The sequence below is a fragment of the Aquarana catesbeiana genome, linkage group LG01 (assembly GCF_042186555.1).
Source record: "Aquarana catesbeiana isolate 2022-GZ linkage group LG01, ASM4218655v1, whole genome shotgun sequence".
NCBI classification, from domain to species: domain Eukaryota; kingdom Metazoa; phylum Chordata; class Amphibia; order Anura; family Ranidae; genus Aquarana; species Aquarana catesbeiana.
The window spans coordinates 748,356,177-748,378,129 of NC_133324.1; the positions used below are offsets into that span (position 1 = coordinate 748,356,177).

At 41.6% G+C, this 21,953-nt stretch overlaps 1 protein-coding gene across 1 annotated transcript in view; it reads right to left on the reverse strand.

The window, feature by feature from the left end:
- CTSO (cathepsin O) overlaps positions 1-21,953 on the reverse strand; it is a 43,271-nt gene that overhangs the window by 7,680 nt on the left and 13,638 nt on the right. Inside the window, exons 3-7 of the mRNA XM_073605662.1 lie at positions 20,750-20,889; positions 19,573-19,740; positions 18,255-18,376; positions 10,175-10,338; positions 8,654-8,746 (exon numbers count right to left, since the gene is read on the reverse strand). Coding sequence (XP_073461763.1) covers positions 8,654-8,746; positions 10,175-10,338; positions 18,255-18,376; positions 19,573-19,740; positions 20,750-20,889 — 687 coding nt within the window. The remainder of the gene's footprint in view (positions 1-8,653; positions 8,747-10,174; positions 10,339-18,254; positions 18,377-19,572; positions 19,741-20,749; positions 20,890-21,953) is intronic.

The following is a 21,953-nucleotide window of genomic DNA, read 5'->3' on the forward strand; positions in this document are numbered from 1 at the left end:
TACTATATATCAGATGGAATTGGAGAACATAGGTCACAAAAATATTGCAAACTGATAAAAAGACATTTCAGAAGATCTAAAGAAAAGGTAAAAAGGCTACAAAAACATTTCTAAAAAGGGAAAACAAGCTGTCTACATATTGAGGAAATACAGCACTGCCGCTAGGCTCTCTAGGAGATCATTGCAAAGATCTCAGCAAGGGTACAACATGCAGCACTAAAATAGGTGATGCTTATTATTTTGCCACTGTACGAAAAATACAGAGCAAGAATGGTGTTTGTAAACGCACACCATAGAAGAAAACCACTACTTTCCTTAAATACAATTCTGCAGTTTCAAAGAGACCACCACAATGATTTTTGGCTGGAAAAGTGTGAAAAAACTAGCACTCTTATGAAAACAAGCAAAGCTGTGTAACGACAACAAGGCCTAATGTAGGCCGAGGGGCCGGAAGAACTTCCTACCATGAAAAAAAAAAAAAAAAAAAAAATCAAAGAGAACATCAAGGTAGCAGGTTGATATCTGCAGCTTAAAAGGCGAAAAAAAAAAAAAAAAAAAAAAGCTTTTTTGGCTATACTTCTCCTATGGATCACAGGAGTGCAGCTCATTCTGCACTCCTGTGACCCTTTGTCAGCCAACAGCAGGCTAAATTCCACTGTCGGCTGATGTCACCAAGCCGATCCAGGCTCTGAAAAGATCCCGACTATATGGTCGGGATCCACCCAGTAGTCTGGACTGGCACCTGGCTCAGCCTCTCAGCGATCAGCCAGGAGCCTGAGCGAGGCGCTTCTGCCCCCTCCACAGCCCGATGCTCCAGTGAGCATTGGAGGGGCAGAGCAGAGAGATGCTAACTGGTAGCCCTGTCTCTCTGCTCAGAGCTGTGGGGAGAACTGAGCAATCAGCAGTGTTTGATCAGTCAGTTCTCCCTGCAGAGCTGTCGTGAGACAGATGTAGCATTGTATCAACGCTGCATCCACCTAGGGGAGTAAAATTATTTATTTTTTAAGTCCATACTTCTCTTTTAACCTCCCTGGAGGTATGATTATTTCAGATTTTTGCGTCTCAAAGCAGTACAATTATTTTGAATAGAAATTTGGCGTTTTATATTGTAGGTCTGTAATTCTTAGCAATAACACACTTAGATCTGTCCACCAAGAGTCTAGTAGACATCCCGGGTATGATGAAGTTTGAAACGCAAAATCATAAAAAAATAAATAAAATTATATATATATATATATATATATATATATATATATATATATATATATATATATATATATATATATATATATATATATATATATATAATAAAATGGCTTCCCCATGATTCACTATCGCTCAATTCTGCAAGTGTTCTAATTTATTATCACTGTTTTCTAGCTGGTCTAAAGCCACTTTTGACATAAAGGGACACTTTTTGGTTGCTATGGACAATCTCAAGTTTCCAGAAAGAACAGTATATATAATAATATGCCAAAGCACTGGGGACAAAAAGGGAAGTGAAATGATTTTATACAGTACTGTAATCTGTAAGATTACAGTACTGTATGTGTTATGATTTAAAATTTTTTTTTAATTTGCCGCCGGGCTCCACCCCCGTGCGTCGCGTCGCTCGCAGGGAACGGAGCCCGGCACAGAGAGGCTTCGGGCAGAGGACGGAGCCCGCAGACAGCGCGGGGGGACATCGCAGGATCCTGGGGACGAGGTAAGTAACCTGCACCAGGATCCTGAGATGTAATCCCGAGTGTGGCTCAGGGTTACCGCTAATGGTGCTGAAATTTAACCCAGAGCCACACTCGGGAATACCGTCAGGGAGGCTACAGCTGAATTCTGGGAGTATGTGTATTACATACTTAGATTGGTCCAGCTTAGCACAATGTACGTATGCATACCTCACACCTGACGGGCTGCTGGGGAAGTGGGTGCTACTACAATGATAGTCATGATCTTCCAGGTACTGCTGGGTTTCTGTGTGGGTGGCTTCCCTATGCACATGGAACGCAGGGAGTCACTTGCTGAGCACAGCCACAATTCATAGATCACCTTGTATTTTTGTCAATGATTAGAAGGTGTCCTTTAACCACTTGAGCCCCGGACCATTATGCTGCCTAAGGACCAGAGGTCTTTTTCCAATTTGGCACTGCGTCGCTTTAACTGCTAATTGCGCGGTTATGCAATGCTGTACCCAAACGAAATTTGCGTCCTTTTCTTCCCACAAATAGAGCTTTCTTTTGATGGTATTTGATCACTTCTGCAGTTTTTATTTTTTGCGCTATAAACGGAAAAAGACCGAAAATTTTGAAAAAAAATGATATTTTCTACTTTTTGTTATAAAAAAAATCCAATAAACTCAATTTTAGTCATACATTTAGGCCAAAATGTATTCGGCCACATGTCTTTGGTAAAAAAAATGTCAATAAGCGTATATTTATTGGTTTGCGCAAAAGTTATAGCGTCTACAAACTAGGGTACATTTTCTGGAATTTACACAGCTTTTAGTTTATGACTGCCTATGTCATTTCTTGAGGTGCTAAAATGGCAGGGCAGTACAAAACCCCCCCAAATGACCCCATTTTGGAAAGTAGACACCCCAAGGAAATTGCTGATAGGCATGTTGAACCCATTGAATATTTATTTTTTTTGTCCCAAGTGATTGAATAATGACAAAAAAAAAAAAAAAAAAAAATATTTACAAAAAGTTGTCACTAAATGATATATTGCTCACACAGGCCATGGGCCTATGTGGAATTGCACCCCAAAATATATTCAGCTACTTCTCCTGAGTACGGGGATACCACATGTGTGGGACTTTTTGGGAGCCTAGCCGCGTATGGGACCCCGAAAACCAATCACCGCCTTCAGGATTTCTAAGGGTGTAACTTTTTGATTTCACTCTTCACTGCCTATCACAGTTTCGGAGGCCATGGAATGCCCAGGTGGCACAACCCCCCCCAAATGACCCCATTTTGGAAAGTAGACACCCCAAGCTATTTGCTGAGAGGCATATTGAGTCCATGGAATATTTTATATTTTGACACAAGTTGCGGGAAAGTGACACTTTTTTTTTTTTTTTTTTTTGCACAAAGTTGTCACTAAATGATATATTGCTCACACAGGCCATGGGCCTATGTGGAATTGCACCCCAAAATACATTTAGCTGCTTCTCCTGAGTATAGGGATACCACATGTGTGGGACTTTTTGGGAGCCTAGCCGCGTACGGGGCCCCGAAAACCAATCACCGCCTTCAGCGTTTTTAAGGGCGTGAATTTTTGATTTTACTCTTCACTGCCTAACACCGTTTCGGAGGCCATGGAATGCCCAGGTGGCACAAAACCCCCCCAAATGACCCCATTTTGGAAAGTAGACACCCCAAGCTATTTGCTGAGAGGCATGGTGAGTATTTTGCAGCTCTCATTTGTTTTTGAAAATGAAGAAAGACAAGAAAAAACTTTTTTTTTTTTCTTTTTTCAAATTTCAAAACTTTGTGACAAAAAGTGAGGTCTGCAAAATACTCACTATACCTCTCAGCAAATAGCTTGGGGTGTCTACTTTCCAAAATGGGGTCATTTGGGGGGGTTTTGTGCCACCTGGGCATTCCATGGCCTCCGAAACTGTGATAGGCAGTGAAGAGTAAAATCAAAAATTCACGCCCCTTAGAAAGCCTGAAGGCGGTGCTTGGTTTTCGGGGTCCCGTACACGGCTAGGCTCCCAAAAAGTCTCACACATATGGTATCCCCGTACTCAGGAGAAGCAGCAGAATGTATTTTGGGGTGTAATTTCACATATTCCCATGGCATGTTTGAGCAATATATCATTTAGTGACAACTTTGTGCAAAAAAAAAAAAAAAAAAAAAAAAATTTGTCTCTTTCCCGCAACTTGTGTCGCAATATAAAATATTCCATGGACTCGACATGCCTCTCAGCAAATAGCTTGGGGTGTCTACTTTCCAAAATGGGGTCATTTGGGGGGGTTTTGAACTGTCCTGGCATTTTATGCACAACATTTAGAAGCTTATGTCACACATCACCCACTCTTCTAACCACTTGAAGACAAAGCCCTTTCTGACACTTATTTTTTACATGAAAAAGTTTTTTTTTTTTTGCAAGAAAATTACTTTGAACCCCCAAACATTATATATTTTTTTAAAGCAAATGCCCTACAGATTAAAATGGTGGGTGTTTCATTTTTTTTTTTCACACAGTATTTGCGCAGCGATTTTTCAAACGCATTTTTTGGGGAAAAAACACACTTTTTTAAATTTTAATGCACTAAAACACACTATATTGCCCAAATGTTTGATGAAATAAAAAAGATGATCTTAGACCGAGTACATGGATACCAAACATGACATGCTTTACAATTGCGCACAAACGTGCAGTGGCAACAAAATAAATACATTTTTAAAAGCCTTTAAAAGCCTTTACAGGTTACCACTTTAGATCTACAGAGGAGGTCTACTGCAAAAATTACTGCCCTCGATCTGACCTTCGCGGCGATACCTCACATGCATGGTGCAATTGCTGTTTACATTTGACGACAGACCGCCGCTTGCGTTCGCCTTAGCGCAAGAGCAGGGGGCGACAGGGGTGCTTTTTTTTTTTTTTTTTTTTTTTCTTTATTATTTTTTTGCTTTTTTATCTTATTTTTAAACTGTTCCTTTCATTTTTTTTTTTTTAAATCATTTTTATTGTTATCTCGGGGAATGTAAATATCCCCTATGATAGCAATAGGTAGTGACAGGTACTCTTTTTTGAAAAAATTGGGGTCTATTAGACCCTAGATCTCTCCTCTGCCCTCAAAGCATCTGACCACACCAAGATCGGTGTGATAAAATGCTTCCCCAATTTCCCAATGGCGCTATTTACATCCGGCGAAATCTAAGTCATAAAATGCTCGTAGCTTCCGGTTTCTTAGGCCATAGAGATGTTTGGAGCCACTCTTGTCTCTGATCAGCTCTATGGTCAGCTGGCTGAATCACCGGCTGCATTCTCAGGTTCCCTGTTGAGACAGGAGAGCCAGAGAAAAACACGGAAGACGGTGGGGGGGGGGGGGGGCATTCCCTCCCACGGCTTGTAAAGGCAGTCTAGAGGCTAATTAGCCGCTAGGATTGCTTTTACATGAAAGCCGACCGCTGGCTGAAAAGAATGATACCAAGATGATACCTAAACCTGCAGGCATCATTCTGGTATAACCACTCAAAGTTGTGAATGGCGTACCTGAAGACAAAAAAATGGTTAACAATAAAGCACAGTAAACAATAAAGTATAAATAATTACATACCTGAAAAACAAACATGATAAAACATAACAATAACAATAACAATAACAATAAAACACTGCAGAATAGAATACAGTAAAAAAAGAGCAGAACAATAGAGAGAGAGAATAGAGAGAGAGAACAATAAAACGACAACTATTTTTTTTTATTTTATATATATTTTTTTTTTTTTACACTTTTTTTGTAACTAACTTTTATAACTGTAACCGGTTCCAGGTTCGGGTCTCTCAAAATGCGATGGCATCTTGGGAGACCCTGTGAAAGTGTGCCTAGTCTGTGCAATGCTGTACCCTACGCTAATACTCAACTAGTGTATGGTAGCGTTCAAAACATTCACCAATGCAAAGACCAGGATTGTCAGGACAGGAGGGACAATAATAGCGGGTGTCACGCCTATATCCGCGTTTGCTGCAGACACAACATCTTTTTGGGGGGGTTCGTTGGGTAGGGGTACTCGGGAGCACATAAAAATGCCTCTCATGCAGCCGACTGCATTTCGTTGGGGGATGTGAATGGGGGAAGTACGGGCGCTGCAGAAGTGGTGGGTTCCCAATTAGGATTGGCGAATGCAGCAGGAAGGGCACTATGGGCATGACGGGCCTGTGTTTGTCTTTTTGGTGGCAGCGGGACACTACTTGTGCTTGTCACCTCACCAGCTTGAACTGCACTTATGGGACTCGCCACGTCACCAAGTGTTACTGCAGTGCTGGTTTGACTACGACCGGGGTGTACTAGGCCGCTGGTGCTTGCCAGTTCAATAAAAAGCTTCCAAAAAAACTGTTAGCGATCGCAGGGATCAGGCCTGACTCTGCGAACGCTGCAGTTATGCGTTTAGTGTTTTGTAAGTGACAGTGATCGATCGATACTGCACTTGGGTGGGCTGGACTGGGCCGGGCGGAGGGGCAAAACGCAGGTGCTAGCAGGTATCTGGGTTGATCCCGCTAACACTGCGTTTTTGGGAACCCTAAACTGCTGGGGACGCTAGTATAGATCTGATCTGATCGGATCAGATATTGATCCGTTCAGATACTATACCACTAAAGGAGGCGTATGCTGCGTGCGTGGGTGTTAGTGGTACTGGCGCTAACCTGACGCTGCCTGGGGCCGGTGCTTGCTAGTTCACCAAAATGCTACCAAAAAAACTGTTAGCGATCGCAGGGATCAGGCCTGACTCTGCGAACGCTGCAGTTATGCGTTTAGTGCCTTGTAAGTGTCAGTGATCGATCGATACTGCACTTGGGTGGGCTGGGCTGGGCCGGGCGGAGGGGCACAACGCAGGTGCTAGCAGGTATCTGGGCTGATCCCGCTAACACTGCGTTTTTGGGAACCCTAAACTGCTGGGGACGCTAGTATAGATCTGATCGGATCAGATATTGATCCGATCAGATACTATACCACTAAGGGAGGTGTACGGTGCGTGCGTGGGTGTTAGCGGTACTGGCGCTAACCTGACGCTGCCTGGTGCTTGCTTGCCAGTTCACCAAAATGCTACCAAAAAAACTGTTAGCGATCGCAGGGATCAGGCCTGACTCTGCGAACGCTGCAGTTATGCGTTTAGTGTTTTGTAAGTGACAGTGATCGATCGATACTGCACTTGGGTGGGCTGGGCGGAGGGGCAAAACGCAGGTGCTAGCGGGTATCTGGGCTGATCCCGCTAACACTGTGTTTTTGGGAACCCTAAACTGCTGGGGACGCTAGTATAGATCTGATCGGATCAGATATTGATCCGATCAGATACTATACCACTAAGGGAGGCGCATGCTGCGTGCGTGGGTGTTAGCGGTACTGGCGCTAATCTGACGCTGCCTGGGGCGACGCATATCACCGCCGGGCGATCAGGGGGCTAAACCTTTATTAGGTAATAAACGGCGGGTGCCCTGACACTATAAAAAATAAACGAACTAACCAGCGTCACCCGTAACGGTTATACGGTGATCAGTGGTGAAAGGGTTAACTAGGGGGCAATCAAGGGGTTAAAACATTTATTAGGTAGTATATGGGGGTCCCTGTCACTATAAAACGCTGACGGCGAACCTAAATATTTACCTCACTAACTAGCGTCACCAGCGACACTAATACAGCGATCAGAAAAATGATCGCTTAGCGACACTGGTGACAGGGGGTGATCAAGGGGTTAAAACTTTATTAGGGGGGGTTAGGGGGGTACCCTAGACCTAAAGGGGGGTAATACTCACTGTCCCAACACTGTAACTGTCACAAACTGACACTATGCAGTAATCAGAAAAAAAAAAAAAAAAAAAAAAAAAAAAAACCTGCTGGTGTCAGTTTGTGACAGGGGGGGGGGGTGATTGGGGGGGGGATCGGGGGGCGATCGGGGGGGGGATCGGGGTGTTTTGTATGCCTGGCATGTTCTACTGTGTGTGTGTGTTGTGCACTCACATTGATGTCTTCTCCCCTCGGCGCTGGAACGGAAAATACCGAGCCGAGGGGAGATGACATCATTTCCTTTGCTGCTGTTTAGCATACAGCAGCAAAGGAGTGTTCCCATTGGCCGGCGGCGATCGCGAGGGGGGGGCCACGAACGGATGGCCTCCCCCTCATCTCGGATCGCCGGGGAACAGAACGGGACCGCTTCGGGCACCGGGGGGGGTCCGATCGGACCCCCCACCCGCGAGAGGCAAATCACGTACATGTACGTGATTTTGCCTGCCCGTGCCGCCTTGCCGACGTAAATCGGCGTTAGGCGGTCCTTAAGTGGTTAAATGGACGTGTTGGTGATAGCGACATTATCACCCCTCCACTCCACATTGTCCAATCAGAAAAATATTTGTACTAATCACTGGAAAAATGAATGACTAAATAGACAACAGAATGACTCAAACAGAAGAAAATCTGTATTAAGGAAGGGCAAAGTTGGGTCCAGATTTCAATACAATTGAAATGCTGTGGGAAGACCGGAAACATTTCACATATGGAATCTTATGAATTTTAGAAATGTCAATAAACAGCTTTGTAATGAAGAACAGTCTTAATTTATTCTTCAAGAGCTGCAGGAAAACATTGGTTGGAGGTTGTTGTCATAAAACAAATCACATACTTTTTCCAACCTGACTGAAAATTATAAAATAAAAACGCTTAATAAAGATGTGAATGAATCTCCATGGTAATTGAATTATGTTAATAAAACAATAAGGTTCCACATCTTTCATCATTGGACAACTGAACAATCACGTATCTTGACAAATTCCATTGTAATTGGACCTATATGGATAGAAATAATGATGTATGTCCCCAGCTCTGGGTGTAAAGTTTGAGGTCAGTTTAAGAAGAACTGTACTAAATGTTATTTAACCAACTGCAGTGAATATAATGAGTAAAAGATAAATTTGTTTTTAGTGATCATTTAAACTTACCACATAAATTACCTCCCATTTTTATATGTACATAGCCATCTATACCCCAAGTTGTACCCCAAGAGTTTTTCACAATCCAGTAAGGAATATCACCTAAAAAACATTAAAACAAAAATAATATTCCACACAGGCCAGAAGTTACAAATACAAAAAACACAACAAAGTAAAGGAAGAAGTAAACATTTGCATGAAATGTGTACCAGTCATGAAAAGTATTAGCTGGTGTATATAAAGAAAGCTGAAACTGAAAACTTTTTCAACCGTATTCCAGAGAGTATAACTTAGTTGTAACATAGAGCTTAAACACATTTCCACTTAATCCAAATACAAAGTCAGAAACCCCAACTTCAATATTTTTTTGCTCATTCATTATTCTCCATGATGCCATGGGGTTCATTTACTAAAACTGGAGAGTGCAAAATCTGGTGCAGGTAAAGGACTTTAGTTCTCCCATATAGAGGAGTGCATTTCTCCCATGGTTCAGAGAAGCAGGATCTTTTATTCTATGGATAGCATAGGACCAAATGATAATGGGGTACTTTGACGTAGTAGTGGGCTTAGTACTGTATGGCCATATGGTGCAACTAAATCGCCATATTTTTTTTAATATATTCAGGTGTTTTAAATAGCCTTGCAGGCGTTAAATGTCATTTTTGTATGTGTGCGCTGTAATCTTTTGTTCTGTTTGTATGGTCTTATGGCTGCACCATCTTTAATGCATTTTTTAGGGTGTGTCCCCCAAATCTTTGTTTGTCAATTAGGGACCTGGACACGGAAGACAATGGGGAAGATTTACAAAAGCTGGTGCAGCATTTAGGTTTTATTGTCAACGCTTAATTGAACAAGCTAAAGTTAGAAGCTGATTGGTTACTATGCACAGCTGCACCACATTCTGTGAACATGAGTTTTAGTAAATCTCCTTCAATGTATGTAGAATCATATGCTCTATTCTGCCAAGAATACAAGTTTTTTTTTCAGACACCATTGGCCTAATTCAATGAAAACACAGGGCAATAGTTAGCCATGAAAATTCCATTTGAATGATGATGCAAATCCCCTCCTCCTTGATAATAGTTGTCTCAAGTTGTCCAGGTTTTGGGATTGTTAAAAAGCTGATGATCATGGGTTGTCTTTGGGCACCCGTAGTACTTTTATGCTGCATTTACACATTTCCCAAACAATGAGTGATAACTTTGCAATACAGCCTGTGACCATACAAATAGAGAAAACTCCTACTGCAGAACATTAGTAAATGTTAGATGTAAATATATTGTCGATAAAACAAATGATTATATTGAAGAAACACTATTTTACAGAAACATGGAGATAAGGTAGGAATTTGTGACTTACAGCTATAAAATACTTCCCAGTTATACTTTCAACAAGGGTGATGGTGAGGTGAAAATATACTTTTCCTATTAAAAACCTACTGTATAGTAGTAGACAAAACAATGACAAATCAAACCCATCATGGGACACCCAGGATTTCAAATTAATTAGCCATAAATAATGTCTTCTTACCTGATTTATCATAGCCAACTACGAGGACAGCATGATTTGAATGGCCGCTAGAACAATGATACTGAATTATGCCTCCAAGATAATCCTGCCAGCTAAGTGCATCAACAATAACGGCTAATGGACCATAGTGTATCAGCAGCGTCATCATTACATCCTCAGAATGACTAAAAAATAAGCAAATTAATAAAAACCTATGCCACTAAATAATCAAAATTAGCGAGAGCATCAAATATTATTTGCGGATGGGTCAGCAACCAGTAGCACACATTTAAATTATTATTATAACAATTTAGTAAAAGTGCAGGAAATAAAAAAAAAAATAAAATAGTAACATGCACAACACATGCAAAGTTACATAGTTATATAGTAGGTGAGGTTAAAAAAAAAAAGACACAAGTCCAACCTATGTGTGATTATATGTCAGTATTACTTTGTATATCCCTGTATGTTGTGGTTGTATAGGGTGCTTATCTAATAGTTTTTCGAAACAATCGATGCTCCCCGCTGAAACCACCGCCTGTGGAAGGGAATTCCACATCCTTGCCACTCTTACAGTAAAGAACCCTCTACATAGTTTAAGGTTAAACTTCTTTTCTTCTAATTTTAGTGAGTGGCCGCGTGTCTTATTAAACTCCCTTCCGCGAAAAAGTTTTATCCCTATTGTGGGATCACCAGTACAGTATTTGTAAATTGAAATCATATCCCCTCTCAAGCGTCTCTTCTCCAGAGAGAATACGTTCAGTGCTTGTAACCTTTCTTCATAACTAAGATCCTCCAGACCCTTTATTAGCTTTGTTGTCCTTCTTTGTACTCGCTCCATTTCCAGTACATCTTTCCTAAGGACTGGTGCCCAGAACTGGACAGCATACTCCAGGTGAGGCCAGACCAAAGTCTTGTAGAGCGGGAGAATTCTGATTAGTTGTTACAACCAGGAACTTCACTATTCACTTTCATGTTTCTAAACTGCCTATGTAAGCAAAAGCATGCTTTTCTTAGCACACCAAGAATTTTAGAAGGGCCAGCAGATTTCAGATTTATCACAGCAAGGGGAGAGAAAGGCTGTGTACATTGAAAAAGGCTCCCAAATTTAAAAGCATTTTTAATTCACTGGTGGTTGCATGAAATGACAAAGCAATAGGAATCTACTAACATTTTAAATTACTTTACAGGGACATTTTTCCAACATATCTCAACTGTTTTATGTATGATTTTGACACTTTTGAAGGGCAACAGTCTTTTGATAAGACTGGATTAGAAAATTATGTAATTGTAAAAAAACAATCACTTATCTTCATTAAAAATAAAAACTGCAGAGGATGAAAATATGTTAGCTATTGAAACTACAAAAAATACTGAAACATAATCTGTGATTAGAAAGAGGATTATCTGGACAGTTTAATTACATTTATGTAGATGCACAGAGATGCAGTTTCACAAAAAGACACCAAATAGACTGTAACAAATTCACACAAAATATGCATTGCATTACACCACTAATTAAAAACAGCATTTTGTCTATTAACATGCATTGGCTGTATCTGTACAGGTAATTGGGATAATCTGCCAAGAGATATGTGTTTGAAACTGGATAAATGGTATCACCGCTCTGATACCATGTCTGTATCTACACCAATGTATTCACCATCTGCTGGTGTGCTTTCATTTGCATGAGACACTAATTTTTCTTTTTTCTTTTCCTAGCAAGCATCACACAACTGTGCCATCCAACCAAAATCCCACATTACTACTCCAACAGTCCTCTATTAAAAGGAAAGTATATCTATATGTGAATGTAGCTGGCTGGGACAGTAGCTGTAATTCCTTCACTAAGGAGTTTCATCTAAATTATAAAACGTGCCAAACATTGATGTCCAGCAGAGGCACAGTATCAAGATTGCTGGACATCAGTGTTTGGCCCCTCTTTTATGATTTAGCAGGGATGCCTCAAGGAATTACAAATACTGTATCATCTACAGTAATATATATAGCTGATTTCCAAGAATGGTGGACTGTTGCATTAATGATATAGGATTATGATTGCTGAACACACTTGCAAAATATAGTTCTTACCTGAAACATGCAAAAAACAATTAGATGGAAGCACACCCGCAGATGGCGTAAACAATGCATTAGTGCCCCTTTCCATGACTTTCAGTATTTAGTCACGTGGAGATACTATTTATCCAGATTCACTCATGAACCTGCTATGTACATTCATGATGTTTGTAAAGGGAATAGAATAAATATCCTACATGTACATTTTTAAAGCTCAGCTGGTAGAAAGTACATTGACTCAAGTTAAACAAACATCAGTGCTGCAGGTTTATATGATAGCTGTTGTCTCTTATGTCCACCTGAAAGCAAATTTTCAGAGGCCCTTATGTGTTTTGAATTTTTTTTCTTTCTTTCTGCAAAAAAAGTTTAAAATAGGGCTAAGGAGAGACCACTTTTTCTACATGAGCAGGTTCAGAATAGTTGAATGGATAATTCTCTGGAGCCATTTGAAACCCATTGCACCCTTAAAAAAAAAAAAAAAAAAAAAAAAAAAAACACACCAGAAAAGGAATTGTAGATAAAATAAAACAAGGGCTGTATGGAAACAGGCAATTGAACAGTATTTATTTTTTCTTAGATGGGGGTCAATCCTTTTAAAACTGCTTTGCTTTAATGTGATTGTAAAGGAATGTTTCTTTAAATAAGCCACTTGCTATGGGGACATTTGTGCTGGCGTGATCTCGAGACGGGCTCTGTGTGTCCATTGACATACACTTTGGGGCTCGGCTCCGCCCCCCTGCTCCCTCTCCGCAGGCTGTGATTTACATCAAGGGCTCCCACTGCTGCCTCCATATCCAGTGATGGAGGAGCTGCTGTTCTCTGGCACAGTGCTGGATCAAGATCGGGCTCAGGCACGTATAAGAAGGGTGTCGGGGAGAGGGGGGGCTGAACACAGAAGTTTTTTTTACTTTAATGCATTGTATGCAATAAAGTAGAAAAACTTCTGCCTTTGGAACCACCTTAATAATGCTCCAGTTTCATTAAAAATGATAATTCCACTGCCAGCCATTTCGCAAGTTAATGTTATTAAACATTACATTTCAGTACATGTATCAAATATAGAGTTTACAACTTCTTTACTTTGGTGCTCATTTAATTTGCTTTCCATTAGACCCCTTTCACACTAGAGGCATTTTTCAGGCACTAAAGGGCTAAAAATAGCGCCTGTAAGGCACATGAAAAATGCCTCCACTGCAAGCCGTGTGAAAACCCGAGTGCATTCACACTGGAGCAGTGCGCTTGCAGGACATTAGAAAAAGTCCTGCAAGCAGCATCTTTGGAGCGATTTAGGAGCGGTGAATACACCGCTCCTCCACTTCCCTGCCCCATTAAAATGAATGGGCACCACTGCAAAGCGCTTCGGCAGCGGTGCTTTGCGGGAGCAATTAACCCTTTCTTCAACCGCTATCGGGGGGTAAAAGCGCCCCGCTAGTGGCCGAAAAGCACCACTTTACCGCTATCGGCGGAAAAGCGCAGATAGTTTTAGCTGCGCTTTACCGCTAACGTGGAGTGTTGCCAGTGTGAAAGGGGTCTTACTGGCAGTGTTTTGTGCACTGGGAGTTTCACCATGAGATGCCTACAAATAATGTTTCAAGTCTAAAGGGATGCCAAAAGGCACAGTTTTTCTTACTTACTATACACTCAGCAATCATTTTATATTTCAACAAGTGCATTGGAATGGCCTCTCTCATCATCTATAGAGCAGAAACAAGTAAACATCCATCATAATGTTTTATTAAAATCTTTAAAAAGCATTGGCTACCTGGTTCCTGGGATTTATCCAGCCATTACCTAGGTACCGATTTCTTATCTGTTGTTAAGGATAGAGGCAGGCTGACTGCAAATCAAGTACTTGCTCCCCTCTATTGATTCATTTACAAATCTTTATTTATTACAATAGCAAAAATACAAGCATCTAAAATTGAAAAAAATGGTAAGAGTAAATACTTAAATAATAACTAAATGAGGATTTTTGGTTTACCTGTAAAATCTTTTTCTTGGGAGTACAAAACATGACACAAAAGGAAGTAATATTTAAGACTACTTGAGTTATGCTGCCAGCTTTAAGTGAAAAGGCAGGAATCCCCATGCAGGCATAAGCCCTCCCAGCTCTGCTAAGGCTAATGCCGTGTACACACGACCCGACTTTACGACAGCAAAGGTCCAGTCGGAACGAATCCGCTGGACAATTTGATCGTGTGTGGGCTTCATCGGACCTTTGCGGTCGAAAAAAATCAGACGGAATTTAGAAATAGAACATGTTTCAAATCTTTCCGACGGACTCGAGGCCGGTCAAAAAATCCATTCGTCTGTATGCTAGTCCGACAGACGAACAACGACGCAAGGGCAGCTATTGGCTTCTGGCTATGAACTTCCATCGTACGTCATCACGTTCGAATCAGTCGGACTTTGGTGTGATCGTGTGTAGGCAAGTCCGTTGCGTCAGAACTCTCCGTCGAAAGTCCGTCAAAAAGTCCTTCGGAGTTCAGTCCGTCAAAAGTCTGCTTGTGTGTACACGGCATAAGACTAATGCCACGTACACACGAGCGGACTTTACGGCAGACTTTGCCCGGTGGACGGGATTTCGTTGGACAATTCGATCGTGTGTGGGCTCCAGCGGACTTTGTTTTCTCAAAAGTTGGACGGACTTAGATTTGAAACATGTTTCAAAGCTATCCGACGGACTCGAGTCCTGTCGAAAAGTCCGCTCGTCTGTATGCTAGTTCGACCGACAAAAAGCCACGCTAGGGCAGCTATTGGCTACTGGCTATGAACTTCCTTATTTTAGTCCGGTCGTACGTCATCACATACAAATTCAATGGACTCGTGTGTACGCGGCATAGAAGATAAAGGAAATCTCCATTGTGTAATATTTCAATAAAATCTCATGTATTTGACAGCAGCAAATGACATATAAAATTGGAATTATCAGCATCGAGCTAATCAAGACCTTCCAGTCTCGGCCGCGACCGGAAGAAGAACGTCAACCCTACTCCTTCCCGACGTGATGCATCACAGATTACGCTAAGTTCTGCTTCTCTGACGACCAAGTTCTCTGAACTGAGAGGTTTTCCAGCACACCTTCCCAGTCTAACAGGCTGGCATCCATCTTCAAGACTTTCCAGTTCATCAGAAGAATTTTCCATTATTCAGCATCCGCGTGAATATATACCATTCCAGAGTTGTTCTGGTCTTGGGAGTCAGGTGCAATGGTAGATCCAAGGACTCCTAACGTTTGTCCCATACCATAGCTGCGGAGCTCTAGAGTGAAACTGGGCATGGGGGACTGCATCAAAAGGTGGCTATCATGCAGGTCCAAATGAGGGACTTTCCTCAGGGACTCCAGCTGGGCTTGAAGTGACAGGCATTTTTGCTTCATCTGTGCTGTGTCGAGTACTAAGCCTAAGTACTCCAGACTTTTAAAAGGTACAGCACCCAACTGAAACTCTCCAGAACTTGTACCATCTGCTGGACATTTGACATTAGTTTCTGGGCCGATTTCTCCCTGAGCAGCAGGTTGTCCAGGTACCCCAGAATGAGGATACTGCGAGTCCTCAACAGCCCCAGATCCCAACACCTTGGTAAACACTTTTGGGTCCAGGGGCAGGCTGAAGTGAAACACCAAAAACCAATAGTTCAGCAATGCCAGTGCCTATCATCACTCCAAAGCTTCCTGCATGTTCTTCCTCCTCCTGTGCAACAGCCATTTGACAAAGCTTCAGGAACTTTCCATGCTCAAATCAGTAAAACAGACTTAGTTATATACGATTAAGCATGTGATGAGTGAAATGCATTAGGACATGGCTTCTGGGGGAGAATTTCAGTGTGTGGTGTTCGCTTGATTATACTATGCTGAAGCAAAGAAATCTTTTGTGTGCCTTTTTTTCCCAGTTTCGCAACAAGCTGACAGTGTTGATCCTCCATTGCAAATCACCGAAATCATTGGTGAGTCCAGAAAATCAGGATGTGAAGGAAGGCATCCCTGATATTCACTGACGCCAATGAAGATTGCCTGGTGGACTCCTGAATTTCTGTACTTTCTGGAACTTCTGGAGACCCTTAAAGGCGAAGTTCACTTTTTCCAGAAAATAGCCTATGCAGTCAAAGGGCCTCATTAGATATTTTAAAATATCAGTAATTTTTTGTTTTACATGTTGGCCATTTTGTTTCCCTTAGAAGCCTGGCTAAAAATCTATTAATTAGCAACTCCAATGTCCTGACTGGTTGGTAGGATGTGAAAAACACTGGATGCTCACTTCCAGAACCTCTTATATCTGGAGTCTTTAAAGACCGTGAACACATCCACCAAGACTGCTAGGGTCTTCTTCAAGTAGGAAAAGGTTGGTCAACATCCAGAGAACTGAATGGGTCACATGGAGCTGCGGCTCAGCTCAGGTTCCCCCATAGCAAGCTGCTTGCTATGGGGGCACTCAACAGGAGGGAGGGGCCAGGAGCACCAAAGAGGGACCCGAGAAGAGGAGGAACCGGCCTGCTCTGTGCAAAACCAACTGCACAAAGCAGGTAAGTAAAACATGTTTGTTATTTTTAAACAAAAAAAACAAATGAGACTTTAATATCATTTAAAGGTTAGTTCATTCCACAACCGCCAGGAAGCCCACAGTGGTCTTTTGTGTTTCAGTCAGTCCTGGACCTTGAGATTCTTCCTGGGAGGACTTGACCACGGAGGATTCCTGATCCTCCACAGCTTACTCTTCTTCCTCTTTTCTCCAACACCTCATCCTCCTGTAAATGAGGCAGGGGTGAAGAAGAGCAACTAAGTTTGCTTCCCAGGCACTCCAAGCCAGTGAGAATCCCTAAAAGCTGATCACCCAGCCTAAATATGGCTTCAGAAAATTCTTCCCTTGACACAAAGGAAGTGGAGGATTGTGCCCCTGAGATAGTGGAAATACCAGGTAATACCAGGTAATACAAGGCAAGGGCAGGGATTCAGAACTGACAGAGGAGTTTGGGAACCCATCCAATCATTTTTCGCCTCACCTCTGTGTCTGCACTAGGCCATGGCTTGCTAAGGGCTAAACAAGGCCTGTGAGGACCAAGGGAGCAGCCACCAAGTTGAAAGGAGTTTCCGTCTAACCCAGACCACCTACAGTATATGGCAGTCACCCTCAATAGACAAATGTTCTAATACTTTCTGTGCCTAAAATGGAAAAGCAGCAATATTGCTGTGCAGGACTGTACTGGGCAGAATTCTCTGAGTAGGCAAACTGTTTGCGCGGTGTGACCAAGTATCTGCACACCTTGTAAGGCAAGAGCTTTGAGGGATGTGTACTGCATACAGGAATTAGGGAAAATAACACCTGCGCATGCACAAACGTGTGTGATAATGTCATTGCGCATGCATGCCACCCCACCCCTTTATCGCATCTCCACTGCTGTATGTCGGTTGATTGAATAACTGCCCAAAAATGACAAAATACACAGGAGAACACTGAGGGGAATTGCTACACAGTTCCACTATACAGCAGAGGCACTCACTAGGCAATAGTTGCAAGGCATCAGGCCCAAAATTTCACTCATCGTGGTGGACGCACCCCCCCAGGGCCTTTAAGGATTCACTTCTCTACTGTCCTAAACTTGCAGAGCACCCTGCCAGCAATGTCAGTGGGTACACTGTATCCAAGAGATAGCATGAAATTCTACTGATTGGCGCTGGACCCTGTCTCTTCTTTTACACATGGGATCGAGGGTTCAGTCACTTTTTGGCCTGCTGGCTGCAGTGGCCGATCCGAAAAAAAAGCCCACCTCTGCCCCACCAAGGGGGTAAGGAACAGGCCAGGATGTACAGAAACATAGCCCCCGAAAGAGATCTTCAGAAAGACACATTCATCACTTAAAGACAGGTTTAGTGGAACTGTGAGGAGTTATGTCTGGGATGCATGTCATTTTTGTCCAGTCTCCATTTACCTAAAGGTGGCAGTATAACCCAAGTAGTCATGAATACTAACTACTCTGTGTTTTGTGATGAAAATACAACATGGAGATTGATGATCAGAAAATAATTTACCTTAAGTCATAGGCATGATATCCTTTTATGGACACCCCAAATTCCATCGCAGGGAAATAATGGCATGATCCAGTGTGTGATTTAAAGGGGTATACCGAGGACCTCACCAGTTTAGTTTGAGACTTAAACAAAACATAAATATGATTGGTAAATATTTTAAATAATGGAGAGCTAAAAAGAAATGTCAACCAATTCAGAATAAATTATATCAAAGGAATTCATGAGATATTTTTGCAACTAAAAATAAGCTTTAGGAGTGTTAATTAAAGAAGCTCTAAAATCACTATAAGGTCTTTGTCAGATTGCTATCTGCATTCTATTACCCTTCCAAACACTAGGCAAAATGCTTCCTTACTAGAAAAAGAAAACCATTTTTTTCCTATTTCTCGGACAAGGTGCATGCATTTGCGTATATATGCATTCCTTTGCAGAAATGAGGAGGTCATAAAAAGGACACAGTAGTCAAACTCCATCTAAGAAAGGCAGAGTTGTTTTGTAACTGACAGGTAAAGGACTAGGTTACCAGTGATGTCACTGCTAAAAGACCTAGAAATTATGTCACTGCAATAAAGGTAGTTAGTCTAGCTGCATTGGTATAGGGTACATTTTGCAACTTGACAAACTCGGTACTTAAAACTATGCTAGAAAAGTTGGGAATTTAAAGCCATGCATGCTAGATTTGTATTTTTGCCCATAAATACACTATTTTATAAAGATTTTTTGGTCATACTTCTTTTCTAAGTTACAGGTGTGCACTTACATTTGCACTCCTGTGATCCAGAATTAGCTGATAGCAGGCTAAAAAAAACTGTCACAGAGCTGCTCTAGGCTTTGGAAGGATCCCATATTGTTGGGATCCATCCAGCCAGGGCCAGGGATCGTACTGATGCTGCAGCACTGAGGCGAGTATGTTTGTTTTATTTATCTACCCCAAGCTTCTTCTTTAATTAACAAGGGAGGAGCAAACCTCCTAAGGCCTAATTGAAGTCTCATACCTTTAATGAACTCTCAAATATTGTAGGTTATGCTTTTCAACTATTTTAACTGAGAAATGCCTTAAAATGTCCTTTTCTCTTAGTGGAAATGCACTTCTTGCTTCAGCAATCTGTGTTGACATACAAAAGTAATGGCTTCACCACTCATCACAGATTTCCACACACAGAAGTGTAGTGCTGAAGAATAGAGGGTGTTCACAAACCTGACTGGATATCTATTGCTGTGACTTTAATTTGAGTTAATCTTTATACCACACTGGTGTTTGGTGCTCTTCTATGAAGGACAAATTATGTCAATATGGGAGAAAGGAAAATCAAACAACCTGATATAACCATTTCAAGGCACTGAGCGTGGATCCACCATTGCAGCCATTGTCCATGTATGAACAGTCAATGACCTGTTGTACACTAAGCTCCGTCAGAGGATGTCCTTTGATAGCATAGGCAGACTCCACCGTGTCAACTATGCTGAAAGCCCAGCAAGCACCACACTAAAAAATAAAAGCTAAAATAATTACACAGTTTTGTAAACTGGATATAATACCAGATTACTGCAATGCCACCAACATATTAAAAAAGCAGCATTCTCATAAATAAAGCTAAAGGTACAGGAGCAGAATTTTTTGGGGTTAACAAATGCTTTAATTTGGAACATAAAACTGGCCATACACAGAAATTTTTGACTGGTTCCTGATAAACTAAAAAAAAAAAAAAAAATCAGATGCAACCATTGTTTGGATATTCTGACGGGTGCCACCTGTCTGAATACAATAGCCAACAAGGAAGATTCCTCCATTCAGACTGTTTAGTGTGGATGGGGGAATTAATAGATTTCTCTTGTTCAGTCTCATGGGGAAATCTTATGCCCTGTACATACGGTCGGATTTTCCGACGGAAAATGTGTGATAGGACCTTGTTGTCGGAAATTCCGACCGTGTGTGGGCTCCATCACACATTTTCCATCGGAATTTCCGACACACAAAAGTTTGAGAGCAAGCTATAAAATTTTTCGACAACAAAATCCGTTGTCAGAATTTCCGATCGTGTGTATACAAATCCGACGCACAAAGTGCCACGCATGCTCAGAATAAATTAAGATACAAAAGCTATCGGCTACTGCCCCGTTTATAGTCCCGACGTACGTGTTTTACGTCACTGCGTTTAGAACGATCGGATTTTCCGACAACTTGTGTGACCGTGTGCATGCAAGACAAGTTTGAGCCAACATCCGTCGTAAAAAATCCATGGATTTTGTTGTTGGAATGTCTGATCAATGTCCGACCGTGTGTACGGGGCATTACAGTGTATGGCCAGCAGAGCAATATGATACATAAAACTGTATGAGCGAATTTTTCTTAAAAATGAAATGGAGACCTGGAGAAGTGACTGGTTAACACTTTTAACACTTTAAACACTCCCACAAATACATGTTTTGTGATGACAATGCACATCCATTCACTGGAGAACAAAAGCGAGACAGAAAGGACTCTTGGAACTTACATCCATCTGATTTTTCACTGACGTCACAAGATTTTTGTCTCTCCAGTCAAATCGCAATGGCAGTGCATTTTCACTTGAAAAGATTTTATTAGGCACAATGTAATTGTCTTTCATAGCAGGGTAACTCTTCAAGTAAATGTCTAAAGAAAGAACGCAAAGAAAAAGTATAAATATGGCAAATATATAACAGACAGTACAAGCGATAGCAATCTGCTTGCTTAGCACTTTAGTCTATACTTTATGGAAACAATGTTTTCTAAATTTGCCACAAGTGCCACATAGAATAAGCTTTGTGTGCTGCTTAAAAAGGAACGTGTCATTGTTGAGCTGTCCTGAAAATACAAGTTGTCTGTCATGTTGATCCAGTGGCTTCTCTGGAATAAGTATGGAGATTAGAGGTTCTGAATTTGCTTTAACTTGTTCAAATATTTTATTGACATATAACAGAGTGTACATAGATACACTGGAGTCAGAAAAAGGTTAGATTCATGTACAATAATCCAGCACAGTATATGTCATCAATATTTAGTACATACAAAAAAAAAAAAAAAAAAAAAAAAAAGGAACCAACAAGGTAGAGGCCTTAGCCAGGCTTGTAGGATTAAACTATGGATGACATTAGAGAGTGGGCCCTCTGGTGGGAGGAGGATAGGTTACACAGTTACACAGTCTGGTCGGAATCAGGAGTAGACAAATAGATTCAGGAGTAAGGACACCCTATAAAAAGGTACAATTAGGTGCTTCAGAGGGGGGAGGAGGAATAAGGGTGGTAATAACCACACCAGAGTACCTCAAAGTACACCTAAGGGGGAAGCCTGAGGGCCACCAACAAAATCTGTTCATAGCCATGTAACCGAAATGTAGGAGGAGGGTGTTGTGGTCGCCCATATGAGCAGGGTGAGACATAGAGCATTCTCGGGGACCATTGGGGGGGGGGGGTATAGATGGAAAATTAAAGCAAAGGGTGGCTTGTAAGGTTATGAAAGAAAGAGAGAAAGGAGGGGTGCCCCTAGAGAGGACCATAGGTGGAGTAGCTAGTAGATTATGGCTGTAAGAGGGATTTGTTGAAATCGGGAGGTAAGTAGTGGGTAATCCAGGGCTTCCAAAATTTTTTGTAAGAAGTAAACTTATCTAGAATGACAGCTTCAGTTTTAGGGTGGATCATTGCTAGAGTGATTTTGTGTTTCATTGCTAGGATATTCAG